At 38.8% G+C, this 17,294-nt stretch overlaps 1 protein-coding gene and 1 pseudogene across 2 annotated transcripts; one reads left to right on the top strand and one right to left on the bottom strand.

Annotated features, from left to right (window-relative positions):
- The first annotated feature begins 211 nt into the window (after window positions 1-211).
- Window positions 212-5,514, top strand: LOC132180275 (uncharacterized). Of its 2 annotated transcripts, XM_088516204.1 has the most exons (5): window positions 212-272; window positions 1,321-4,013; window positions 4,321-4,422; window positions 4,525-4,702; window positions 5,308-5,514. In XM_088516204.1, exons 2-5 carry the CDS (start codon window positions 1,390-1,392, stop codon window positions 5,512-5,514), a joined length of 3,111 nt encoding a protein of 1,036 aa, XP_088372330.1. In that variant the 5' UTR covers window positions 212-272; window positions 1,321-1,389. The 2 variants fall into 2 exon arrangements, with proteins under 2 accessions (XP_088372330.1, XP_059449017.2); XM_059593034.2 differs by lacking the exon at window positions 212-272 and having other exon boundaries at window positions 300-4,013.
- A 1,692-nt stretch (window positions 5,515-7,206) lies between these two features.
- Window positions 7,207-15,469, bottom strand: LOC132181704 (G-type lectin S-receptor-like serine/threonine-protein kinase At2g19130 pseudogene; annotated as a pseudogene).
- Between the last annotated feature and the right edge of the window lie 1,825 nt (window positions 15,470-17,294).

The raw sequence follows: 17,294 nt of genomic DNA, 5'->3' as shown, positions 1-17,294 counted from the left end.
AAATTACAACATTGAGGCAAATTCTGAATAAATGGCTGAGATCCACAACTACCATCCACGTGGCGTACACACAGACCAGACCCCAGCAGCTGCGGTACACCGTACCACATTCGAACCAAATATCTAATTTTCCAAATATTTTGATGAATTTGCAAGAAAAACCGTTATTTAGCCGGTAAATGTAACCGGCCCTTAAACCCCAAAGAAACAGAAAAAAAGGGCCCATTATTTGCTTTTCATATTCTCTCTGCGCGCGCTCTCTCTTCTCTCAGGTACTTTCTCTGCATTTTTTTTGCTAATCTTTTCGTTTATTATCTAATTCAATGCTATGTGTGGTTGATAGTAACCTCTTATGTCTACTATTCTTGTTTCTTCGCTGAACATTTTCTCTTTCTTTTTCTCTTCTTTTCTTTTGATTTCCATTTTTAGTTTTTTCGACACATGTTATTGAAAACCCATGTTTATTTGTGTATGTTAGGGCTTCTTTGAATGAAAGTGAAATTCTGGGTCTATCTTTTTTTGCTTTGATATTATTTTCTTTAATTTTGGATTCTTGGGTATCACATGGGCACAAATTTGTAAAATTTTTGTGTGTGTGCTTATATGTTTGTGTGTATGTTATTGTGGTATAGTACTCTAGGGTTTGAGCCACATTAGGTCAGAAGAAATGTTTTGTGGTGAAAAAATTTCTGGGTTTTGTTTATAGAGGCATATGGACTAGTGTAGATACAAGAGTGCATTGCATAAGATGTATGATCGCTTTATGAGATGTTTGTTGCTGAAATTCTACTTCATATGAGTAGGAAAAAGATTCTTTATGGTGGTGGATTAATAATTGTTCGAACCTGTGATGATTCAACTGGGCCTGGATTCTTTGTGTAGCATTACCATTTTTATACTGATAAAGTTCATAAGGAACCTGTGATGATTCTTTTTGAAGTGGAACAAACTTATCATGAAGCCTAAAGAAGTTTCCCCCATAGCCTCCCCATCCTTTCTTTCTGTTGTAGTAGTTCTCATGCTTAAATGAATTATATGATTTTGATCTCCCCCAGTCAGTTGCTAAGGCACCCGGTTGACTTGACCATGAGACATATTTATGAAATCCCCCATTCAACCTCTGCTGAGTAGCCAATTGAGAAGAATCAACTATTACTCCACCATGCATTTTCCTACGCATAATCTTTTTCGTTAACTGAGTCAAAGTCGTCATAAAGATTCTTTATGTCGTATTCTGTTTGCTTTACCCTGAACCAATTTGGGGATTCTTGTTTGAGTTGATGTTCTTTTTTGGTGTGAACTTTCCATTTGTGTTTCCAGTACAAGTTTTCTTGCAGGTTTCTTGCTCTGGTACTAGTCATCAATGCTTAATGAAAATTTTATACATAAATGATTTACCCGGAAATGGCGCTTTCAGGGGAATTGGTTCAACATATTGAGCAGAAAAATTTGATGGGAGACAGTGGTTCTGGTTCTTCATTTCCTCTAAATCGTTCTGTTCTTGGTGAAATAAATTTGTCACAGGTTTTGGAGCAGTCAAGACATATGGCTTTATCTTATGTGAAGCATACAGAGAAGTGGAGATCTGATAGAGCATTGCAGTTGGCTTGTGGTGGTGACCCTTTTAGTTCTTTAAAGGAGAACTCTGCCAGCATGAACAGTGAGGTGGATATATTTGCTGATTCTCCAAGGACAGAGATGCTTTTTGGAAACATTTCCAAGAAGAAGAAGAAGAAAAAAGGCAAGTCAACTAAAAGTTTGAACGATAAGACTGTTGATGGTACAGGACTAAGAAAATGTGGTTTAGACAGCGCAATGGCATCTTGTCAGCCATCAGGGGAAACCCCAACTAACTACGTGAAAGGCTTGAAGAATGATCTCCCATCTGCAGGTGTCAACCCTCAATGTGCACCATGTATGTCTGTAGTTTGTAAAGATCCGAGTGCTCCCAATGGCAAGAATCTTCCTGAATATTCCAATGTCAGAATTCCTGATCTTACTGGAAATTATTTACCTGCTGCTACGTGGAATCAAAGTAACTCTGGGTCCAACATCTGCTGTGTGGGTTCAGAATCCAGCAAGCACGAGCCTGAAGAAGTAAGCAAGAATTGTTTTCTGGAGAACCAGTCTCCCAGAGTTCTATCTCAATGCAAGTCTTGTAAGGCCAAAGATTGCACTGGTTGCAACCGTGGAGTTACCAATACCTTTGGCCGGTCTCAGACTGCCTGGAATCTTCGTGGTATCACCCCAATTAATGATTTGGCTTCTCAAAGTGATGTAGTACACAAAACTAACTGTCATATCTCTACTCGGATTGGAAGGGAAAATAGCCACTTAGGCTGGAAGAAGAATAAGATGAATGCCAAGGGAGCACAAACCTACGTGAAAAAGAGATCAAATTTTTATTATGTGGAGAGGGATATTGGCCTGCTAGAGAAGAATCTTTGGGTCAAGCGTAATTCACTTTCAAGTAGAGGATTGTTACCCAGTCACTTAAATTTCCCTCCAGGCTACAGCAATACTGCACATGGAATGAAAAAGATGGTAAACAATGGTGGAGTAATAGTTGATTCTTCTCAATTGGCTACTCAGCAGAGGTTGAATGGGGGATTTCATAAATATGTCTCATGGTCAAGCCAACCGGGTGCCTTAGGAACTGACTGGGAGAGATCAAAATCATATAATTCATTTAGACATGAGAACTACTGCAACAGAAAGAAAGGACAGGGAGGCTATGGAGGAAACTTCTTTAGGCTTCATGATAAGTCTGTTCCACTTCAAAAAGAATCATCACAGGTTCCTTATGAACTTTATCAGTACAAAAATGGTAATGCTGCACAAAGAACCATTTATAATAGCCAGCTCGCTGTATCTTATGGTTCAAACTGTTTAAATTCATTTCCTGCCTTTTCGCCTGTCTTACAGCAAAATGTACCTCGCTCGACAAGTTGGAATATACCAGGTCAACATGTGCTAAATGATTTCCATCCATACAATTGCATGAAGATTCCAATGACGGAAGAAGTAGTAAGTAGGTTTTTTTCTGCATCCATAGACAGTGATATGTGCTCACATTTGAAATTTCATAATGAAGATAAATATAGGCAAAATGGAGCAATTGGAAAGAAATGGGTTCCTGTTGGTACAAAGAGATCCAGGCTTCTGAAACAGACTAGTTCTGCTGGTGAGTCCCGTATCTCAGAAAGTGCCACTGCCGAAGTAGATGGTCAGAAAGTTGAAAGTATAAAAGATTCAGTAATATATGGTGAAAAAAAAAAGTTAAATCCAAGAGTCTTAATAGGCTCACATATGGCTTCAGAAGCTTTAAAGGCGGCTTACCAATTGCAACTAGCATCGGAGGGCATTCACTATGTGATGGGCTATCCACTTGCAGAATTTGAAAGACTCATCCATTCATTTGCTCCAGTTATCTCTTCTTCGTGTGCGTATGAGAAATGTGCTGTTTGCATAGATAAACAGCTGTCTCATAGTCTCCTCTGCAAGCATCAGGCTCCAAATGTATCACTACATGTTGTTTGGAACTGGTATGAGAAACCTGGGAATTATGGTTTGGAAGTCAAGGCAGAAGATCTTCAGAATTTGAATGGCTTGCATAGTGATTCCATATCCTTTCATGCTCATTTTGTCCCTTTCCTTTCAGCCGTTCAGTTGTTTGGCTACCGACATCTCCCTGAATATTCTGATAAAAGTAGAGAACACACCAACCTCGAAATGCAGGACAAAGGAGAAGTTGGACCACACTTCTCTTTTCCAAAAACATTGTTTGCCAAACATTCAGAAGTTGTTGAGGTTAATTGCAATTCGAATGAGCATATGGAACCAGCTCGGAACTTTGACTCAGTTCAGGAACCTGTCAGTTCGTCAAAGGTTTCCCCATGTAAAGAAAGTGATAGTTCGAATTTAGATACTTTATCTGCCTCATTTGATACTGAGCTCGTATTTGAATTTTTTGAATCTGACCAGCCACAATATCGAAAGCCTCTCCACGAGAAGTATGTGCTTGCAACACTATTTTCCTCCTTTTTTCTGCATAAAATATTGTATTGCTCTCACATCTGCAACTCAACAAGAAAATGCTGATTACTGGTTTAATCAATTGATGGGTTTAAATTTGTGGTCATTACTTGTGCTTTCTAATAAGAAATTGTTCTGCAACCTAGTTATATTGACTTGAGAAATCACGTAAGAAGCTATACTGATTAGAGTTATATATTCTGAGGATTTGTGATTGCTATTGTGGGCTAATTCTGCAACCTAGTATTAATTACACATTGAAGGTCAATTTCTTGATTATTGCAGAATTGTAGAGCTTGTTGATATTGGAACTTCTAGTCGTCAAATATATGGTGACCCTTCAAATCTAGAACTAATGAATCTTCAAGAACTACATCCTGCATCTTGGTGAGTACCAAAATAATTCTAGTTATTGTATGTATACTCTTTTTTCTTTCTTTTTCATCACTGATCTTAGCTTATTTGCAAAACTTGGATCAATGGTTTCAGGTTTTCAGTGGCCTGGTATCCGATATATCGAATTCCAGAAGGGAACTTCCGTGCATCATTTTTGACTTTCCATTCACTAGGACATCTGGTCCAGAGACACATTTTAAGTGATTCTCTGAATAAGGACGCATTCTGCATTGTCTCCCCTGTGTTAGGATTGCAAAGCTACAATACACAGGTAAAGAGTTGAAACATATCTTGCACACTGGAATCTTTTCACCAGGATTTAACTTTCTTGATACATAAGACTTCAATGATTGTAAGGGATTAAATTTCTTGGTATGAGCAATTAAAAACCATGAATGATTGAATATGCTAATTTCTCTATAGAGCCGAGAAACTAAAATGGTGCGAGATATTAATACGCTAATAAGCACTTTAAAGAATGGAAACTTATATATTGAAGGCTGTGAGGAACGTTTTATCTCATGGAAGGGAATCCACTTCCATGGGGGTAGCGTTCTGAACTGAGGGGGGGAGAGATCATTCGTAGAACATTAGTATTTGGTTATTGACATTTTTATTTTTATCTACTCTAAATTACACCATATTTTCCTTTTGAATGTAAGTGCTTTTGTTGTCAGCATTTAAATTTAATATATGGAAGTTGGTGCTTCTCTCAGTTTATCATATCTGACTAAAACATTTTAGTGCTCCTGTGAAGAATGTGAAAATTGTTTAGAGCTTCTCTTCTATGCTAATTCTTATGATTATTTTTTCTTCTGGCAAAGTTTACTTGCAAATGATGTGTTGGTGAGAAATGTGACAAGCTTCCTTTTGCAGGGTGAATGCTGGTTTAATCCCAAAATCCCTGTTGAAACTACTTTGAAAGAATCAACACCTTCCAACGGTTCTGAAATTCTCAAGGAAAGACTCAGAACACTTGAGGAAAATGCATTACTTTTTGCTAGAGGTTGTGTTCGCAAAAATAATGTGATGGCATTCAACCGGCAGCCAGATTATGAGTTCTTTAGTTCTCGGAAAAACTGATGAGCACATTCTTTTCTGCATTCCTTTGGTAGAACTGCGTTACTTACACAGCAGATAGTTTTGTAAAGTGCGGTAGGAAAAAAGGCAAGTTACAACTGTTAGGGTGGCCTTTAGGGGTGGGCAAAAACCCGCCCAACCCGCAAACCCGCCCCGCCCCGCCCCGATCCGCCCCGCCCCGCGCGGATTTTAAGTGTTTTTTTGCGGGTACGGGTGGATTTTTCCCAACCCGCGCGGGGCGGGGCGGGTTGCGGGTTTTGAAATTTTTTCCTTGCGGGTACCCGCCCCGCCCCGCCCCGCCCCGCCCAGGCCCACTTAAGTATAAAAGGAAAAAACCCTAACCCTACATCATTTTTCTCCTGCGCCGTTTCTCCTCTCTCTCTTCTCTCACATCTGCGCCGTTTCTCCTTTCTCCTCTCTTTTCTCCTGCGCCGTTTCTCCATCTCCTACTCTCGATGGTCTCTCTTGCTCTCTCGATGGTCTGTTCTCTCATCAGCGACTCTCTCTCCATCTCTCGTCTGCTTCTCTCTTCGTCTACGCCGCCGCTCGACATCCTCAGGCCACCGGCTACTGCGCCGCTCCCACCTCTAGACCACGATCCAGGTTTTTTTCTCTCTCTCAAGAGATCTCAAGTTCTTGGTCCAGATTTCATGTTTTTTTCTCCCTCATCCAGATTTAATTTCAAGTTCTTTGGTTTAGGTTTGATTCAAGGGCTTTGATGTAGGGGTTGTGTAACTTGTGTTTGTTTAGGAGGAGAAGAAACCTGCAGAGGAAAGAAAGGAGAGGATCGATCTGAGGAAGAGAGAACCCAACCCGCACAACCCGCCAAACCCGCACAACCCGACCCGATCTACCCCGCCCCGCAACACCCGAACCCGCGCGGATATTCTTCATTGTGCTCGGGTGGCGGGTTGGGATTTCCAGAACCCGCACTGTGCGGGGCGGGTGAGAAAAATCCGGATACCCGCCCCGCCCCGACCCGTGCCCACCCCTAGTGGCCTTACTACTGTATGTCAGTTTTTTGTTGATAATTGGAAACTTGAAGTAGTGTTGTTGAAAAGCTGCAGAAGGTTAGTTTCAGTTTTGTATAGCTAGATGATTTGATGCAGCTGTTGATTTTCACATTAGTAGATATATAGTAATTGTTCTTGTACAGTATCAGATATATCTCACCTTCTTTTTTTTTTTTTTTGTTAAATTGGAGATTTCATTGGAATATTGGATTTTGTGAAGGTTCTACAGTTGCCATATCTTTCTCTAGCAATTTATTATTATTATTATTATTATTATTATTATTGTCTCCACAAAATCACCAGGCTGCAGCTTGATTGGTTATTATATAATGATTTATTACAAACTCAAAGTTTCACCACTAAGGATGATTGTCTATTATTTTGGGGTTAGGGGAGTATTTGCTGCACCTATTCATCCCCACCTGGATCTGCAAATCAAAATATCAAAGACTTCTCTAAATAATACCGGCAAGAGAATTATTTAGGGTAACCATGCTTTTTTTAGGGGTGAAGAGAATTGTCCCCGGCAAATATGCTTCTTTTCTTAATGAAAGAAAATTAGATTACAGTAAACTATTTTTAAAACTGTCACCAAAATTGTGGCTACTTTTTGAAGCTTTTAGTGGATCATTCAATGGATGTTGCAGATCGAGCATGCAGATCAATATAGGAACAGTGTTTATTATTTATTTCTTTTCGACTGAGAGGATGACTCTGTGAAGAAAACTATGTTCTCCTGGTTGTCAGCAAACAGTAGGAGAGATCTTGGAATCGGGGCCAGATTCACATCTAAAACTCCCTCAAGGATTTGAACTATCTGACCCATCGGCGGCCTCTTAGTTCATCATCTTGGATGCACCAACAAGCATCCTTACAAACTCTTGTGAGCTCTACTACATCAGCGATTCCCTTTAACCTGGGATCTAATAGGCTAAGGACATCGCCCCCTTCAGCTATGAGGGTTGCAGCCCGAGCTGGGAAGAATCCAGTTTTGCCATCTGCAGATGGCTCAGAGTTTCTCCTTCCTGAGACAAATTCGAAAAGCATCATTTCATAGCTGTAAACATCGGCCTTGGCTGTAATGGGCACCCCTGAAATCCACTCAGGAGCAAGATAACCTCTTGTGCCTCTCATGGTTGTCAGGACTTGGCTGAATTCCCGCCCAACAAGCTTTGCCAGGCCAAAATCTGCCACTTTTGGACACAAATAAGCATCTAGAAGAATGTTCTCGGGTTTTATGTCACAGTGTATGATGCACTCTCTGCACTTATCATGGAGATAAGCCAACCCTCTAGCTGTTCCTATAGCACTCCGGTATCTTGTTTTCCAGTCCAAAAACTCATGATGGAAAAGTTGAGATTCTAAAGAGCCATTTGGCATATAATCATAGACCAGCAACTTTCTAGTACCTTCAGAGCAGAACCCGCGAAGCCGAACAAGATTTACTTGTTGGATTGTACTGACTTATGTGCGGAATTGCTTCTCTCCTTGGCTGATGCTTTCAAGTTTTTTGACTGCTATGACTGTTGAATCAGATAACGTCCCTTTGAAAACAGAACCAAAGCCTCCTCCCCCCAACTTGTCCGAAAAATTCTTGGTCGCATTTTACAAATCTCTGTACCCAAATGCCACCAATGAACCCTCTACTGTCTTTCCTGTCCCAACAGCTCTCCTTCTCCCTCTAAGGATTACAACCACAAAAAGGCCTAGCAGAACTGCTGCAACTGAGCCCGCAACAATTATACCCTTATTATTCTTTTTACTTGAGAACTCTGCAAGTTTGAGATACAGAGTTCTCCCATTAGAATCATCTCCTGAGAGTTCTTGCAGATTCAAGAGATCTCCAACCCAAATTGAACAATTATTGATTTCATAAGCATAAGCAGTGCAAGAGCAGTTATTCAAGCAGGTGGATTCACATTCTGCAGCATTTCCAACCTCAACAGACTTTGGTTGTTGTTGGGGTGGTCCCTCTTTATGTGGGGACCAACCCACGTGGATAAGCACAAAGGGTTGAAACGCTTTGTATGCAATATAAAAAGAAAAGCACTTTGTGCTTTAGTGTTCACGTGAGACTAGGAGACTAACAGACAAAAAGAAGAGAAAAATAAGGAGAAGAAAGAAAGAGTGCGGCGCAGGGAGAGAAAGCAAAAGAAAAAAAGAAGAAAAATGGTTACGCTTTTTCAAATCCGTTAGAGATTGGAAGGTTTTTTGTGGTTCGATTTTGATTTTAGAGTGTTGCTCTTGACGACGAGTGGTACTGATGTAGGACATGTGTGTCCTCACCCCCAAGAATAAATAGTTTACTTTTAATCCTTTTCCCACTAGGAGTATATTTACTTTTCCTATTAGAATTATGTTTACTTTCCCTACTAGGATTATGTTTACTTTCCTACTAAGATTAGATTTACTTTCTCTACTAGAAGTAGGTTTACTTTTTCTCCAAGGATTTCTCTTCTATAAATAGGCTAGCTTATTATGTAAAACTCAATCAATGGAATTATTATAAAATCAGAGAATTCTCTCTCAAATACTCTGCGGAGTTTTATTTTTCTTTTAGCCTGTGGGCTTGTTTTATCTTTTTGGGTAGAAGACGAAGACGCTTCTCCTTGCAAAATCAAAGACTCTGCTCTTTGATTAGTTACCTTAGTCTTCCGCTACATCAGCTACGTATTGACTGGTGTCGATCGTTGGAATTCCTCTCCAATCGCTTGGTTGCTAATACCTACTTGGTGAGATCTTTCTTTATTCTTGTTGGAATCCACTTTAGGGTGATGAATTTATGTTTAATCCAAGAATGCATGTATTCTTGATGTGGTGATAACCTCTAGATATTTTTCTAGGGAAGACAATTGTAAACTCATTATTGTTGATAGTGGAAGATTTAATTGGACTAGGTCCCGTGGTTTTTACCTTTGCATTAGAGGGTTTTTCACGTAAAAAACTTGGTGTCTTGCTTGTGGGTTTGCTTGATTATTATTTTGCTACTGTGTTACTATTTAATTTGCACAAAGAGGGGTAGATTAATTCCGTTGAGCATCTAAAATTGGTGTTCACCCCTAACAAAGTGGTATCAGAGCCTTTGGTTCATTGTTCGTGTGGAGTTCTTGTATGAATTAAATGGAAGAGTCATCTAACAGCATGGTTAAACTCACAGCTTCCAATTATTTAATTTGGAAGACTAGGATGTAAGATATTTTGTATTACAAGGAATTGTTTGACCCCATTGAGTTGAAAGGTGTCAAACCAGTTGCTGCAACCAACGATGATTAGAAGAAATTGAATAGGAAAGCCGTTGGATATATTAAGCAGTGGGTTGATCAAAGTATCTTTCATCACGTAGCTAAAAAAGTTGATGTTTATAATCTTTGGCAGAAGTTAGAGAGTCTTTATGAACGAAAGACTGCTCAAAACAAAGCCTTTATGATAAGAAGGCTTGTGAATTTGAAGTACAAAGATGGGCATAGTGTTACGGAGCATCTAAGTAATTTTCAGGGATTGTTGAATGAGTTGTCTACCAAGAAATTTGCACTAGATGATGAGGTGCAAGTGTTACTTGTATTAAGTTCTTTGCTAGACAATTGGGAAACCTTGGTAGTGTCGCTCAGTAATTCGGCTCCCAATGGTGTGATACCTATGGGTATGGTAAAAGACAGCATGTTCAATGAAGAGGCAAGAAGAAAAGAGCAAGGTATTTTTTCTCATTCAAAGGAACTTGTTATAGAAAGGCGGGAGAGAAGTAAAAGTAGAAAACCTCACAGGTATGACAGTCGTGACAAGTCAAGAGGAAAGTCCTATTCAAAAATAGACATAAAATGTTTTCACTGTGGCAAGCCTAGGCATCTAAGACAAGATTGCAAAAAGTTTAAAAGGGAACAGTTGAAAGGAAAAGATGAAGAACGTCAAGAAGAAAAAGACAGTGCAGCAGTTGCATCTGATGGTGATGTGGTATTTGCTTTTGATGAAGCTTATGCTAATCTTGCATGTGATGAATCTATGTGGGTAGTTGATATAGCATCATCTTTTCATATTACTCCACATAGAGATTTCTTCTCCTCCTATTCCAGTGGCGATTTTGGTTGGGTCAGGATGAGAAATGAAGCAAAGTGTAAAGTTGTGGGCATCGGAGATATACAGCTGGAAACCAACATTGGGTGCAAATTGGTTCGCAAGGATGTTAGACATGTTCCTGAAATGCACTTCAACTTGATTTCTATTAGGAAACTTGATGATGAAAGCTACCACAATTACCTTGGAGGTAGACAGTGAAAACTGAGCAAGGGTTCTCTTATCTTAGCCAAGAGAAAGAGGACCAACACTCTCTATAAGACAGCTGCAAGACTAGTCAAGGATGAAGCGATTGTTGTTGAGAATGAAAACTCCACTCAGCTATAACACAAGAGGCTTGGTCACATGAGTGAGAAGAGACTTCAGATTCTCGCCAAGGAACAGCTCTTACCTAATAATAAAGGTATGTCACTAACGCCATGTACTCATTGTCTTGTTGGAAAACAAAGAACAGTTTCATTTAAAAAATCATCTTCATCGAGAAAGTCTAATATTCTTGATTTAGTTCACACTGATGTCTGCACTATGAACACAAACTCTAGGTGGTACTCTTTATTATGTGACTTTTATTGATGACCACTTTAGAAAGGTATGGGTGTTTGCTTTGAAAACCAAATATCAGGTATTGGGTGTGTTCAAAGTTTTTCATATAAAGGTTGAAAGAGAAACTGGAAGGCAGTTAAAATACGTCTGTGCAGACAATGGTGGTGAATACAGAGGACCGTTTGAAGAGTATTGCGGTATTCATGGGATCAGGCTTGAGAAAGCTGTGTCCAAGACCCCGCAGCATAATGGCGTAGCAGAGAGAATGAACAGAACCATCTGTGAGAGAATCAGGTGTATGCTCTCTCATGTAAAATCGTCTAAACATTTTTGGGGTGAGGCAATAAGGACAATAGTTGACTTGATAAATCTTTCTCCTTCAGTTCCTTTGGATGGTAACATTCCTCAAAGAGTTTGGACATGGAAAGATGTTTCTTTTGAGCATTTGAGAGTGTTTGGCTGCAGTGCATTCATCCATATTCCTAGAGATGAGAGGTCAAAGCTTGATAGCAAAGTCAAACAATGTATCTTCACGGGTTATGGGCACGAGGGGTTTGGTTACTGATTGTGGGATCCAGTTAATAATAAAATCATACGAAGCAGAGATGTCGTATTCTTTGAAGATCAAACCATTGAAGACTTAGATCAGAAAAAGGCAGAATCTCTCAGTGAATATTGTGTTGATTTGGATCCAGTTATTCCTCCTTGTGTGATGCATAATGAACACATGGGAGATGTACAAGAAGAATATGTTAATACAGTTGGTGAAAATGGTGAGCCTGCAATTGATAATGTAGAGTTAGAAGAGCACCCAGAGCAACTTCTTTAGAACCAGTCGCTGAGATTCAATTGACGAGATCTACCAGAGATCGACAGCCTTCCAAAATGTATTCAGTTAATGAGTATGTGTTACTTTTTGATGGGGGAGAGCTAGAAAGTTATCAAGAGGTTATGCTACATGACCAGAAAAATCAATGGTTAGAAGTCATGCAAGACGAGATGAAATCCTTGCATGAGAATCACACATATGATTTGGTGGAACTGCCTAAGGGCAAGAGAGCACTCAAGAATAAATGGGTGTTCAGATGCAAGATTGAACCAAACAGATCACAGCCAAGGTACAAGGAGCGACTAATTGTAAAGGGGTTCGGTCAAAAGAAAGGCATTGATTTTGATGAAATTTTCTCACCCGTGGTAAATATGTCTTCTATCAGAGTTGTTTTGAGTTTGGCAGCCAAAATGAATTTGAAGATCGAACAGCTTGATGTAAAGACTGCTTTCCTTCATGGTGACTTGGGCGAAAAAATTTATAAGGAACAACCAGAGGAGTTCATAGCTAAAGGCAAAGAACACTTAGTGTGTCGGTTGAAAAAGAGCTTGTACGGACTCAAGCTTGCACTGAGACAGTGGTATAAGAAGTTTTATTCCTTTATGGTTGATCATGGGTATGACAGAACTACATCAGATCATTGTGTGTTTGTGAAGAAATTCTCTGATGAAGAATTTATTATTCTCTTGCTATATGTGGACGACATGTTGATTGTTTGTCATGACACTAGTAAAATTGACAGACTGAAGAAAGAATTGAGTAAGTCCTTTGCTATGAAGGACTTGGGACCCGCAAAACAAATCCTTGGTATGAAGATCTCTCGTGATAAGAACAAAGGAAAATTGTGGCTATCACAAGAGAGCTATATCGAGAAGGTATTGGATAAGTTCAACATGAGCAAGGCAAAACCGGTGAGCTCTATACTTGCAAGTTATTTGAAGTTGAGTTCAAAACAAAGTCCTACAAGTGAGAAAGGAAAAGGTGAAATGAAGAAAGTGCCTTACGCGTTAGTCGTGGGTTACTTGATATACACGATGGTGTGTACGAGGCTTGATATCGCTCATGCAATTGGAGTTGTCACTCGGTTCCTTTCTAATCCTAGCAAAGAACATTGGGCAGCTGTGAAATGGATTCTCAGGTATCTTAGAGGTACTTCGAGAGTATGTTTGTGCTTCGGCAGTGGTCAATAAGTGCTTTATGGGTTTACAGACGCAGATATGGCTTGGGATATTGATTCTAGAAAATCTACTTCAGGATACCCGATTACTTATTTAGGGGGAGCAGTGTCATGGCAGTCCAGATTGTAGAAGTGTGTTGCTTTGTTTACCACAAAGGCAGAGTGCATTGCTATCACTGAAGCGGCCAAGGAATTGTTATGGATGAAAAGTTCTTACAAGAATTGGGTCTACAGTAAGAGAGGTATGTGCTTTATTGTGACAATCAGAGTGCCATCCATCTCAGTAAGAATTCAACTTTCCATTCAAGATCGAAACATATCGATGTTAAGTGTCATTGGATTCGTGATGCACTGGAGGATAAGCTGTTACAGATTGAGAAAATCCATATTGATGACAATGAGTCCGATATGATGACAAAACCATTGCCTATGCAAAAGCTTGAAATTTGCAGAAGCGCGACGGGCTTAGTGGAGTCCCCCACATAATCGGAAAGGGGAGATTTGTTGGGGTTGTCCCTCTTTATGTGGGGACCAACCCACGTGGATAAGCACAAAGGGTTGAAACCCTTTGTGTGCAATATAAAAGGAAAAGCACTTTGTGCTTTTGTGTTCAGGTGAGACTAGGAGACTAAGAGACAAAAAGAAGAGAAAAATAAGGAGAAGAAAGAAAGAGTGTGGCGCAGAGAGAGAAAGAAAAAGAAAAAAAAAGAAGAAAAAGGGTTACGCTTTTTCACATCCATCAGAGATTGGAAGGTCGTTTGTGGTTCGATCTTGATGCAATTTTAGAGTGTTGCTCCTGACGACGAGTGCTATGTATTGATTGGTGTCGATCGTTGGAATTCCTCTCCAATCGCTTGGTTGCTAATACCTACTTGGTGAGATCTTTCTTTATTCTTGTTGAAATCCACTTTAGGGTGATGATTTTATGTTTAATCCAAGAATACATGTATTCTTAATGTGGTGATAACCTCTAGATATTTCTCTAGGAAAGATAATTGTAAACTCATTGTTGTTGATAGTGAAAGATTTAATTGGACTAGGTCCCGTAGTTTTTACCTTCGCATTAGAGAGTTTTTCACGTAAAAATCTTGGTGTCTTGCTTGTGAGTTCGCTTGATTATTATTTTGCTACTGTGTTACTATTTAATTTGCACAAAGAGGGGTAGATTAATTCCACTAAGCATCTGAAATTGGTGTTCACCCCTAACAGTTGTACAGGCAATGCCATGCTAGGCATTGGAAAGAACCTGTCCGCCTACCTATTAGTAAGATTGGTATTCTCACACTGTAAAGTAGTTCTCCTCATGCACCCACCAGAATACTCGAACAAATTCCATTCGTTCTGCGACTTAGGAACAAAACCTGTCAAACAGCTACAAAAAGACAAGGAATTTTGGTTGCAGATAGCAAAAGCTCTGCAAAAAGCGTAAACCTCGCATTGTGTTTTCGGTTGAACCCAAAACAAATTCCACCGATTGGTATTTGCTAACCATGTTAGTTGCTTAATCTGCACCGAAACATCCAACACAAATTGAGAAATGGTGGAAGGATTATAAAGAGAATAGGTGAAATAACTCTCATTTGTGTTGTTAACATAACTGAAGTTGTAGATATAATTGGCCCTCATTTCAGGAACTAAGCTAAAAATCTTCCCATCCCAAGCTCCATTAGTCCAATACTGAATGGACCTATTCCACATAATAATATACAAACTGGTATTTGCCTCTACCTGAAGATTTAAGAGCCCTGTTGTAGGATCCTCCTCATTCTTCCGTGAAATGAGGTGTTGGTTTTCATTGGTAGTTTTGTTGAATCCAATCTTACTACCAGGAAGCCATGTATGAGCTGGGTGATCAAAACTTTGCCATAAATATTGCGATGAATTAGACCCATCTCTCACAACAAGATTTCCTTCATCTAGAAGAACAGCTTCTATAGGACTTGAAGTGTTGGTAGTCAAATTTGTGGGCCAAACTGGGATTTGGGACTCATTGAAGAGAACCAAATTACCACCCGAGATTCTTAATATAGAACTTATATCAGAGACTGGTTTATCTCTGTTTGCCACCCAAACTATGGTTTTGGTTGAGACTTTGTTGAGACTGTACCACATGCCTATATAGTAGTTAGAAGAGTTACCTGTTTGGAAGAAACCCAGTACAAAGCTCCCACCTGCAGAGGCAATGGTTTGGTCACCAAAGAGAGATTGGTTGGCAGAGATGGTGTCAGCTCCAAGGGAAAGATGGTTGTTGATAGATAAGCCGAGGAAGACAAGAGAAAGCATGAGCCATGGATTCTTCTTGGTATCCATGGCTGCAAATAATTTTTGCAGAGTGGCTTGAGAGAAGAGAATCCAGGAATGGGGCTAAATACTCATTTCGCTTCCTTGTGCGAGAGGAAGTTCGTAAAGTCAACTGACTACTACGCCAATGAACGATTAGTTGTCGTGGTGTCCCATTTTGTTGGCAGCAAACTATTTGTCGGAAAAGTCAACCTACTTCTTTCAAACTATTACCTACTGAACTAAAAAAAAAAAAAAAAAAAACTCAGCGTACTCATGAGGCAACTGTTATGCGAATTTGACATGTATTTTCCTAAACCCGCCTTAAATTGATATTGTAAAATAACATATGACCACTATTCTCATTCCCTTTATATATATAAAATCACTAAAAGGATTTCGTGTTAGATTTGATAAGTTTCTGACCTATAGGTTATGTTACGTGTTTTTCTACTATCATCTCAAAGCAGGGGGGAGCCATGGGAGTTGAGCCCCCCTCAACTCCTAAAAATTCTCCTTACCTACGTAAAATTTTATCTTATATCCCCCTCAGCTAAGATTATTCCCCCCTCAACAACTGGTTATGCCCCCCTCAGCAACTCTTGAGGGCAAATGCCCTCCTCGACCAAAGGTTGAAGATGATGCAGTTGAGTCAACTTTAACCATTATAACTTGAAACTTGTAGATTTGTAGTTGTAGAAGAACAAAAGGTTGAAGATGATGCTGTTCCCAATATTTTCCATAAACTATGGAAGAAGATAAGGTACACGCGTGCAAGAGAAAAATAAAATAAAATAAAAAAGGTACAACGTGCAACTTACAAAGCACAAGGAGACCAAAAAATCTTAATAAAATTATGAAGTCTTGTTCACATGTTCAACTCTTCCCAATATATATATATATACATGTCCACACAAGAGGGGGAGGATGATTTAAACTAGTGACCTCCGCTTCATTAGGCGTGCTCTCAGCCGATTAAGCTATCTCTTGGAGACCCCAATAATTTTCTTAAAGTATAGAAGAAGACAAGCTTGATACATGCTAACATGTGTGCAACTTGCAAAGCACAAAAAGGAGACTAAAAAAATCATTTTATATATATATATATATATATATATTTTAATATTTTTAATTAATTTTATTTTTTTATTCATAAACAAAATTTTGACCCCCAGAGTGAACATCCTGGCTCCGCCACTGTCTCAAAGTCATACCTTACAACAACTTTTTTTTATTTTTTTATTTTTTTTATTACTTTTTTTATGTTTGCTGGATTTGTAATTTATGTTTTTTTTATTTTTTATTTTTTTTTATTTGCTAGATTTGTAATGTTGTTGAATTTCACAGCCAAGAAACTTTTCTAATTTTTTTGATTGAATTGCTTTATATGTTATAAATTTATTATTACTATTTTTTCAAGTATTTTTTTTCGTGTTACCAACTATAAATATATGATATACGAAGTTAAATAATATATGAAATAAAAATTTCATGGCAAAATGATAAGCAAGTATGATATGAAATTATAAATAATAATGTTCAACTATAGATAATGCCTTTTGTGTTTATTAGAAGCAAGAATTACAACTTTAAGGTCCGAAACACTTATTATCTCATATAGGGATAACGGATAATAACAGCATTTATTAATCAGCAATAATCGCGCGAATACCAAAAACTATTATTCACATCCTCATTTTTACCCCTAGTTTTAGCAATGAATTTCATTTATTTTTTTTTAAATAAAATAAAATTGATTTTTAGTCTCTCTTAGGTCTCTTTTTTTTTTCTTTTTTTTTTTTTTTTTTGAAAAATTTTTAGGGTAGTGATATGCTACATTTACCAACTTCTAGAGAGAAATTTTGGTAAGTGC

The sequence above is a fragment of the Corylus avellana genome, chromosome 5, assembly GCF_965113065.1.
Source record: "Corylus avellana chromosome 5, dhCorAvel1.hap1.2, whole genome shotgun sequence".
In the NCBI taxonomy this organism is placed as follows: domain Eukaryota; kingdom Viridiplantae; phylum Streptophyta; class Magnoliopsida; order Fagales; family Betulaceae; genus Corylus; species Corylus avellana.
Note: the sequence above shows the minus strand (reverse complement) of the source record. Positions and strands in the feature narration are given on the sequence as shown.

Coding starts and splice junctions, on each gene's coding strand:
- LOC132180275 (XM_088516204.1), top strand. CDS start 1,390: ATGATTTACCCGGAAATGGCGCTTTCAGGGGAATTGGTTCAACATATT. Junction 4,014..4,320: donor CGAAAGCCTCTCCACGAGAA/GTATGTGCTTGC, acceptor TGATTATTGCAG/AATTGTAGAGCTTGTTGATA. Junction 4,423..4,524: donor GAACTACATCCTGCATCTTG/GTGAGTACCAAA, acceptor CAATGGTTTCAG/GTTTTCAGTGGCCTGGTATC.